The sequence below is a fragment of the Bicyclus anynana genome, chromosome 19 (genome assembly GCF_947172395.1).
Source record: "Bicyclus anynana chromosome 19, ilBicAnyn1.1, whole genome shotgun sequence".
Classification (NCBI taxonomy): domain Eukaryota; kingdom Metazoa; phylum Arthropoda; class Insecta; order Lepidoptera; family Nymphalidae; genus Bicyclus; species Bicyclus anynana.
The window spans coordinates 14,705,812-14,715,860 of record NC_069101.1 but is presented as its reverse complement, the minus strand read 5'-3'; the positions used below and the strand labels follow the sequence as shown (position 1 = coordinate 14,715,860).

The 10,049-nt window shown below is 35.5% G+C and overlaps 2 protein-coding genes across 2 annotated transcripts; one reads left to right on the top strand and one right to left on the bottom strand.

Moving 5' to 3' along the window:
• The first annotated feature begins 275 nt into the window (after positions 1-275).
• LOC112044080 (PEST proteolytic signal-containing nuclear protein) lies at positions 276-7,795 on the top strand. The gene is made up of 4 exons (XM_024079813.2): positions 276-414; positions 532-699; positions 1,102-1,360; positions 1,861-7,795. The coding sequence occupies exons 1-4, from the start codon at positions 387-389 to the stop codon at positions 2,021-2,023; spliced, it is 618 nt and encodes a 205-aa protein (XP_023935581.1). The 5' UTR covers positions 276-386; the 3' UTR covers positions 2,024-7,795.
• Positions 7,796-8,568: 773 nt separating this feature from the next.
• LOC112044081 (40S ribosomal protein S26) lies at positions 8,569-10,008 on the bottom strand. The gene is made up of 3 exons (XM_024079814.2): positions 9,851-10,008; positions 9,467-9,644; positions 8,569-8,767 (listed from the first exon to the last, which is right to left on the bottom strand). The coding sequence occupies exons 1-3, from the start codon at positions 9,851-9,853 to the stop codon at positions 8,601-8,603; spliced, it is 348 nt and encodes a 115-aa protein (XP_023935582.1). The 5' UTR covers positions 9,854-10,008; the 3' UTR covers positions 8,569-8,600.
• Between the last annotated feature and the right edge of the window lie 41 nt (positions 10,009-10,049).

Sequence of the window (10,049 nt, the reverse complement as noted above, 5' to 3'; positions counted from 1 at the left end):
TCTATGGTTTGCGTTTTAATTCTGCAAAATTTAAACACTCTTGCTGTATAATTTAAACGAAAAGTATTTAGTTCATAAAAAGTATGTGAATATTTTACAAAATTAATAAACATTACATTATGTTACACAATTCTAAAACTATTAATAATTACTAAAACGTGTAATTATAAATAGTTTTAGAGTTAATTCATCAAACGACAAACGTACAAAATGTTGTAGAATGCACAAACCGAACGCGAAAACCTACGTACTTCTCTTGTCTTTGGGTTTAGGAAAATGCAAATGGCTGACTGAGACTGACTTTTCTGCCAGAGGAAATAGAAAATGCAATTTATTTGTAATATTGATCTTTAAAAATTGTTTGAGAATATAAAATTATAACAAAGATGAGCGATCGCTTCAAAGGATATAAAGGTATTAGAATGTAGCACACTATTTACCATGAATTCCTAACCATCACTGACAAAGCATAGTATAAATCAACTCAGATTTATATATTATTTATCTTTGCCAGTGTTTTCGCATTGGCAGGGTCGTCTCGATCGTCGCGTGATGATTATAGGAAGGACAGAGGACACAAGGAGCGTGAGGAACGAAGGTCGCGATCCAGGTCCCCAAGGCGGCCGAGGTCTTCGCCTCCAGCTCAAAGACACGCGCGCGATGAACTACGCAGTAGTAGGAATATGGACAAGATTGAAGGTAAGTACAGAGATGTTTTCTTATTCGCTGGTATTTACTTGGTATGTATTTGTCCATACAGAGGATGGATCATGTTTTAATTTTTAATACTGCTAGCCAGTGTTGTAACTATAGGGTGATAGGGCTGGCAAAATATTTTGGCATGCTCCTGGCAGCCTTGAGAGCTCAGATGTATATGAAAAATTCAACTATGTACAGCCATCGGCAAACATATTGAACAAAAAGTGGCATAGTGTCCCCCACTATGCTGTTAGTTCAAGTACAAGTTCGCGCAGTTACACTTTCTGAATTATACATTTGTAAAGTTTGCCACTGCTGATATTAATCACTACAAACGGACAAACTTGATATTAAAGTGTTCTGAGCCTACTGAAAATAAAAGAAATTTCATTTAATTTGTAGATGAACGAAGACATTCCCCTGACAGTTGGGAGGGATCAGATGAGGAGGTACCAGCACCGCCTCCCCCTCCGCGCATCAGCAAAGTATCTATGGGCTTTTCTAAACCTAAAGCTCCAATCAAAATGACTCTCGGCGCAAGTTCCAAGTCTGCGGTGCACAAACCCACTGTAGCATCAGTGTTTAGCCGAGATGATGATGACGATGATGAACCTGAGGAGATGCCTGCTGAAGCTAAAATGAGGATGCGGAATATAGGAAGGTCTGTTATACCTTATATTAAACTTAGCAATTTATTAGAGTTTTAACTTTTTGGAAAATAAAAGGACAAACCTGTCAACATAAAAATAGTTGACTTTAAAGCACTGCACATTGAATGTTTTTATTTGTCTTATGTGCTTTCTTCCCTATCCCTACCCTAAAGTCCTGGTTCTAAACTGCCTCTACATCAATATTCACTAAAATCGGTTCAGCTGTTCTTGAGTTATAATAAGTGTAACAAACATGACTTTTAAATATAGATTAAAACTAGAATGTGTTTGATCTAATTGTAATGATTTTTTGGTGAATGATACAGATTGTATGTGGCCTTTTTGGATAGCCCCACTAATAAATTGCAATAATCAGTAATATTTTATAGAGGATTAGATTTTTTTTTTGTTTGAATAAACTACTGGCTCAAATCAACTGAATTGAAAATATGTAAAAACTGATGGATTATGTTACTATTATTTTGTCTCAGTAAATATTTGTTAATTACAGGGAAACACCAACATCAGCCGGGCCAAATTCCTTTGGTAAAACAAAGCAAGGCTTCTGTGACGCCAAGAAAGTGTTTGAAAAGAACCTCAAGCAGGCACTTGAAACTGCCGAGAAGCCTGCAAACAAGTTCCCGCAAACAATATACAAGATCAAAGGCCCATGATAATTTTAGTATGTTTATAAAATTATTATGCTACACAAAAGTTAAAAGTGTTTTAAAACAATACTTGTTCAATTATTTCAAACAGTAGTTTACTGTCTAACAAGTTACTAATTCTTTTTTTTAAGATGACAGCAGTGGTTCTGTTCTTGACATGTATGGGAATTATTTATTAAATATTATTGCCCCTATGCTCTGCTGCCCACCAGCTTTGTGTCATAGACAGTGGCATGCACACCATAGATGCAAAAATGCCTTGCCTACTCTGAGAAAATTATGAACCTGTATTGTGGAAGAAATTTTCCATTTTGTACCTATAGTGCATTCCTGTGCACGCCGCTGGTTATAGGGTGTGAATTGCTCAGTAATTTATGGTGGTTTCCCACTTGTCATCAAGTAGGCTGAGCTGTGCTCTTTCCACTTATACTATACTGGTTGACAAACAAAACTTCAATACCACAGTTAATTTCTATAGCTAAACTAAAATTGTGGGTTTTGGTCAATGCATTGGGCTATTGTTGGATTGACACTACACTTAACAAAGGTTTTCTGATATGACCATAAAAGATAATAATTATATTATTGATCTTGTTAAAGACATGGTTAATTGTTTCACAGTTGCTCACCTTGCCTGTCATATGGGAGGTGGGGTGTCTCCAGTCTGATCTGGACGCCCGCCACTTCTGCGTGGAAATCAATATAAACTTTCAACCCCTATTTCATTACTTTAGGGGCTGAATTTTAATAATTCTGGAATCACATCAAATTGTTTTTTTTTATGATTCATGAACAAACTTTAAACTCTAAAAATGAAGGACTTTCCATACAAACTTTCAACCAATATTTCACCCCCTCACAGGGTAAAAAGTACCCTATCTCTTGCTCTAAGGTCCCATTTACCATTATGCCAAAATTCATCTTGATCAATTCAGCCGTTTAGCCGTGAAAAGGTAACAGACAGATTTACTTTCGCATTTATAATATTAGTATTAGTTTGGCAAACACAAACCAGATTAGCTGGTCGCTTTTTGCTGCATGTATTGTCCTGCCTGTCCAGTGATTTAAAGCTACAGTATGAGGGTCGACAGGGCAACCTATTAAACATCAATAGATACTTACCTAAAAGCACTCTGGCATTTATATTTCATACTTAGTACATTTTCAACTTTAGTGTAGCATAACCTATTTATGTCATTCTGTATTATATATTAATGATATATTTCTTTATGTGATGGTTATTTCAATCTTTTTGTATGGTTTTTTTTATATTATTATTATGTTTAAATAATACGATTTATAATTTAGATAACGTTTATTGAGCTAGGTAGCAAGACATGACAGTTGTAAAGTGTAATTATTCAACTACCTACCTAATTCAACTAAAGTTTAGAAAAGACACAGAATTTATGTAGATTATATACATGACATACCTTCCTCCCAAGTATATTACTAATTAACTACTAATTAATAAGTAAGTAACAAATTTAAATCCCAAATACAATAGCAAAGTATTTAAAAGATATACATAGCATAAACATAAATTTAACCATCATCTTCCTTAGAACGACTCGGCCTATAATATGGACCTTTATGATAAACATTTCTTTTTGTTCTAATTTTTCCTCCGGGCATATCAATCTCTGCTGATTTAGGTATTCCTAATATCTCCTCCCATTTCTCAGCACTCGGTATTTCAATTATAGGGTCTGTTTCTATTTCATACTGATTTTCTTCTTCCTGATTGGCTTTATCATCATCCCCTGTCTCTGTATCATCAATTATTTCATTATTTCCACCACTTGTTCCATTTGTTGGTGGTAGGTTCTCACTCTCTTTTACTTTAATAATCTGGTCCATATGTCGTCTTAAGACGGTTCCTTCTCCTGTTTGTACCTTATAGCTGGATGGACCGTCTTTTTCCTTGATTTGGCCAGGTAACCATTTTGGTCCTTTTATATAATTTCTATACATTACATTTTGTCCTATATTACTTTGTCTGTTTTTCTGCTGTGCATTTTTTATTACTTGACTTTCTATTTTTCTATGTTGTATATTATCTGGATGCAAAGTATCCATGACAGTACGAAGGCGTCTATTCATTAAAAGCTCTGAAGGACTCTTATTTGTAGAAGAGCATGGTGTAACACGTAGGCCTAATAACATATTTGGTATTTTAACTTCCCATGGTCCATGTATTTTGCGTAGTTTGTCTTTTACAGTTTGTACCATCCTCTCTGCCAAGCCATTGGTGGCAGGATGGTAAGGTGCTGACGTCACATGTCTTATTTTATTTGATTCTAGAAATAATTTCATTTCTTGAGATACAAAGGAAGTACCATTATCTGAGACCAAGGTTTCACAAATACCATGAGTAGCAAACAAATTTCTTAAATGGCCAATCACTGTTCTAGAATTTGTGCTACTTACAATAAAAACTTCAGGCCATTTAGAAAAAGCGTCGACTACTATAAGAAATGTTTTATTCATGTATGGCCCTGCAAAATCTATATGTATTCTGGACCACGGTCTTGATGGAAGAATCCATTCATGAGACGATTTCTCAGGCATACGTCTATTTTCCAGACACTTAGTGCAATTTTGAACTAGTCGACTTATGTCGTCGCTCAATTGTGGCCACCACACATAACTCCTAGCCAATGCCTTGGTATGAACAATTCCATTATGAGTAGTATGAAGCATGCGTAGGACGGTTTGTCGAAGGGATGGTGGTATAACAACGCGGCATCCTAATAATATACATCCATCTTGTAAAGACAACTCTGTTCTATGCAACCAATATGTTCGTAGATCCCTATCAGTAACTTTGCCTGGCCATCCACATCTTAAGAAATGTACAATTCGTGAAAGTGTCTGATCTTTTGTAGTTTCGGAAGCTATCTCATGAGCTGTGTAGGGAAAATCTTCCACCTTTTCTGCCATTAGCAATACTTCACACAAAGATTGATCTTCTTGCTCTGGGACTGGTAGCGGCCATCGACTTAAACTGTCTGCATTGCCAATTTGACTTCCAGGTCGATAAGTAATACTATAATCATGTGCTGTTAATGCTATAGCGATTCTTGTTAGCCGAGGTGATAAAATGGATGGCATAGGTCTTTTAGGATCAAATATTCCTAGTAACGGCTTGTGATCGGTCACTATTGTAAATTGTCTGCCAGCTATATAATTGTGAAATTTTTTTATGCCAAACATAATCGCAGTAGCCTCTTTATCTAACTGTGAATATCTTCGCTCATGTGCATTTAATGTCCTAGAGCTCATTGCAATAGGCCGTTCATGTCCCTCGTCCATAACATGTGATAGCACTGCTCCAACGCCATATTCGGAACTATCACATGTTAGAATTACATGTTTATTCAAATCATAATGAACCAATGTTGTTTCAAATGTTAGCAACTGTTTTGCTTTATTAAATGCATCCTGTTCTCTTTGGGTCCATCTCCAAGTTTGAGATTTATCTAGTAGTCTGTGTAACGGCTCCAATGTTGTTGCCTTATGAGGTATAAACCTTTCATAAAAGTTATACAGGCCTAAAAATGCTTGCAACTCCCGTACATTCTTAGGTTCTGGTGTTTTTAAAATAGCTTCCACTTTACTTGGAGCTGGGTGTATACCATCTCCATTGATCACAAAACCTAAAAATTCTACTTTTTCTTGAGCAAATTTACATTTATTCTTGTTAAGATGGAATCCAGCTTTCTGTATACGTTTTAAAACATTGTCAAGTCTTTGTTGCATAATCAGTATTGTAGGACCACTCACTATGATATCATCAATTAAAACTGAAACACCCTGGATTCCTGCCAGTAATGCTGTCATAAGTCTCTGAAATATTCCAGGGCATGCTTTGACTCCGAATGGTAACCGATGAACTGAATATAGGCCCTTGCATGTATTTAAAGTTAACATTTTGGCTGTACTCTCAGTAACTTTTACTTGTGTGTATGCTCGATCGAGGTCTAATGTTGTAAAAAACTTTGCACCTGCCACTGTAGCAAATACCTCATTGGCTGTCGGCATAGGAAAAGTATCCGATTCAGTAGCTTGATTGACAGTACTACGGTAATCTCCACATAGCCGGATATCCCCTGACTTCTTTATTATTGGCACAACAGGTGTTGCCCACTCAGAAAAAGATAAGGGTTGTAGTACCCCCTCTGCCACTAGCCGGTCAATTTCTTGCTCTACTCTAGCTTTGATGGCATATGGTACTGGACGAGCTTTCAGAAATCTAGGTGTAGCATTTGGTTTAAGATGTATTGTAACAGGGTCACCAGTAAATGTACCCAGCTCGTCCTCAAAGATTTCACTATATTTTGAAATAGTCTTGTCAATGTTTACAAGATCATTGCTTGATATACAATTAATGTTCAATGTTATGTTCAGCGGGTTCAACCAGTCCCGTCCTAGAAGATTAGGACCACATCCTTTTGCTATGATTACATTTAGGTTACATTTTAGATTTCTATACTGAACATGAAGTGTTGTTTGACCAAGTAAAATCACTGGTGTGTTTGTCCACGTGCGTAGAGTAAGTGACACTGGTCGAAGAGTAATCTGTTTGTTTTGATATTTTATCTTCTTCCAAGTGTATTCATTTACTAATGAAAAACTCGCTCCTGTATCTACTTGCAATACCACAGGGATGTCTTCCAATAACAATTCGACCACAAAAGGCAGTATTTTAGTCTCAGATTGAATGCTGTAAATTCCATTCAAGCGTATATCTGGTTCCTCAGTAAAATTTATATTCTTCTTAAAAGATTTTTTCTTTACTAAGCATATTTTTTCAATGTGTCCTTTTTTAGAACAGAATCGGCAAACAGCGTTAATAAATCTGCATTCACCACCATGACGATCACCACACCGGTAACATAAACGCGAGCTAGCCCTGGGCTGTACAGCATTTACATCCATGGCCTCCACTGGTGAATTTATAGATGTATTGTTTGTACTTGTGTTACTGCTTTCTATATTGACAGAAGATTGAATCATGTGACAATCTTTTCCCGCAGTTTCGGCGGCTAACATAGCATCTATAACATCTTGATAACGTAGGTTATCTTTTTTCAAAAGATCGTACTGTAGGCCGCGATCTTTCATACCACAGACGAGCCGATCACGTAACATTCGTTCTAAGTCCATAAAATTACACTTGGAGCTAATTTTTCGCAATTGTGCAATGTAATCTGACGCAGTTTCATTTGTATTTTGGTTACGTGTATAGAATTTGTATGACACGGAAATTTCATTTGGTTTAGGACTATAATGTTTTGTTAAGATTGTTTCTATTTCAACAAATGTCACATCAGTCGGTTTTCTTGGTGTAATTAACGCCAAAAACGTCTCAAAAACTTCCGCTCCACACACAGTAAAGAAATTCGCTCGTTTGGCGCCATCCAACATGATGCCATTTGCCTCGAAACAAAACTTTAACCGGTCAATGTAATTGTCCCATATGTCGATTTTTGGATTAAATTCACCAAACTTCACTGCTTTATGATCCATTTTCACTAAATTTTCGTCTCGTCGCCACTATTATGTTTAAATAATACGATTTATAATTTAGATAACGTTTATTGAGCTAGGTAGCAAGACATGACAGTTGTAAAGTGTAATTATTCAACTACCTACCTAATTCAACTAAAGTTTAGAAAAGACACAGAATTTATGTAGATTATATACATGACAATTATGTATTAATATTAATTAAATCTAGGTATTAGAATAATAAAATATAAATTTTAATTATGATATTGCTTCTATATTTTCTCAAAATTTAAGAAAGACAAAATTACATACCATCCTACTTGTAGTTCATTTTATTCCAAGTATTCATATGAGAAATACATAGCTGTTAGATGTATGTATTAAATCCTTTTAACAAAATAATTAGACTTGGCGGAGGCACTGCCATGCCCCAGATGTAGGTACTTTCAAACTCATGAGATTTTTCTTCTCAAACTCTTGACTGAACTTTTAGCAAGAATTCATTGATATTTTATTAAAAATCTAATAATTATTGTATAGAAGCAGACCTTACTTTGCAAGTACCAACTGTAATACTAAACCAATCACAATTGTTTTGTTAATTTCCAAACTTTGATTTGTCAGATTTTCATCTCATCAAATTACTTTCAGAAATAATGATGTCATTTTATGGATTTCTTTTCTTTTTTGTTTGTGGTTATCATGATATTTCAAAACATTTTAAATATTATATAGTATTTTGAAATTAAATCGATTATAATAATCAAAATATACACAAGTACAGAGTTTCATTTATTACCATCCTATTTTATCCAACTGCAGGGCCCAGTCTCCTTTAGGATATGAAATATGGAGCTTGGACCCACCAAGTTACTCAAAAGTGACTTGTCAGGGTGTGCGTGATATCGTTTCTGTAACTCTTGATTTGTTAAGGCTAAACATGCTTTCAAAGCACTGGATAGAACCATATAAATAAACTGAATATCACGCGGACAAAGTCGCAGGGGTCCGCTAGTACTACAGTAAAACAAAATGAGTGGGATTTTTCACATAATTTTATTAATTAAAATTACTTCCTCTGCACATTCTGCGGCCGCTGCATGTCCCTGGGGAAGTTGCTCTTGGGCGGTGTGCGGATGCGTCTGTCCTTCTTAGATCTGTTGCGGACCACCTTACTGTGGATTGCACACGACACACAGTAGTGCAACTTTGCATACAGCTTAGGGAGCTGGAATGCTGGAACAACAAATAAACATTTGAGTTAAGGTATGTACAAATATAATTTATTATAATTATACTTTCACCGATGGATGTTAACTGCACGACATGGCCCTTTTATAGACTTCCAAAGATAAAAAACCTGAGCTAGGCTTTGTGATGTCGACCATCAGAGCATTTCCAGTACAATCATACCAGTGAAATACAAATCACAATGTAAGCAAATTTATGTAAGTATACATGAATTAGCTTACATTTCAAAGAGGTAGACCTATTACAGAGGTCTTGAGTTTTATTGAGTTTATATTTTTTATATTTTCTTAAAATTGATGCAGGTGCAGCCTGGTGTTTTGCTATACAGTAGAGACTGAAACTTTAGGACTTGTCTTATAAATGCTTTTTAATTATTCAGAACTTTTGATTGATTGAAATAATTCTGTCCAATCAGAATTGGCATTCTGAAAGTCACTAGAGAAGATCTAAAGTAATGGTAAGTAAAAAATGTAATATTTGGTGTGGAATACAAAATTATTTACATATTACAAAAAAGTCCACATTATGTTGACTGTCCCTTCGCTTTGAATCGGGTTCTTTCTGAGGAATGATATTAAATATAGCCTAACAATGAATCTTCAAGATGATTAATGGATGCTTTGTATTGGTATTAAAACATTTCTAAATTATAAATAGGTCATTAATATAAGAATGTATACTCACAAGCGTATACGGAGGCTTCGTTAATATCTCTAACGGCGGCGGCTTCGACAATGTTTCTGATCACAAATTTTTTGATAGCCTTGTCCTTAGGCACGCATCGCGCGCAGTTTGTGCATCTCACAGCCTTCACGTGACCGCGGCCGTGCTTGGCTCGTCCTCCGTTACGGCGTTTGCGAGTCTGAAAATATAAATAATTCACATTTCACCGACATAGCCACATGTCCATACACTTTGACAACCACCACGCGTGATTCAATATTGCAGGCAATTTGGTGAAATTATTCACAGAATCACATTCAAATAATATTTAGGTATTTCGTCGTTAACTTTTACTTCAATATTTTCGTGGAAAACAGAAGAATATTCAATTAAAAAAGTACGCACCATTTTCTAACCTCCGATACGATTTACGAACACCGTCGGAAAAGAAACTTTTGACAGAGACAATGGTGAATGAACTGAGAGTAAGTTCCGGTGATAGACAATTCTGTATACATCTCTTAGTTAAAAATACTTTTTAATATTTTATTTTAGAGTTAGTTTGAATTATTAGTTATATCCACAACATGAGAAATATGAATCT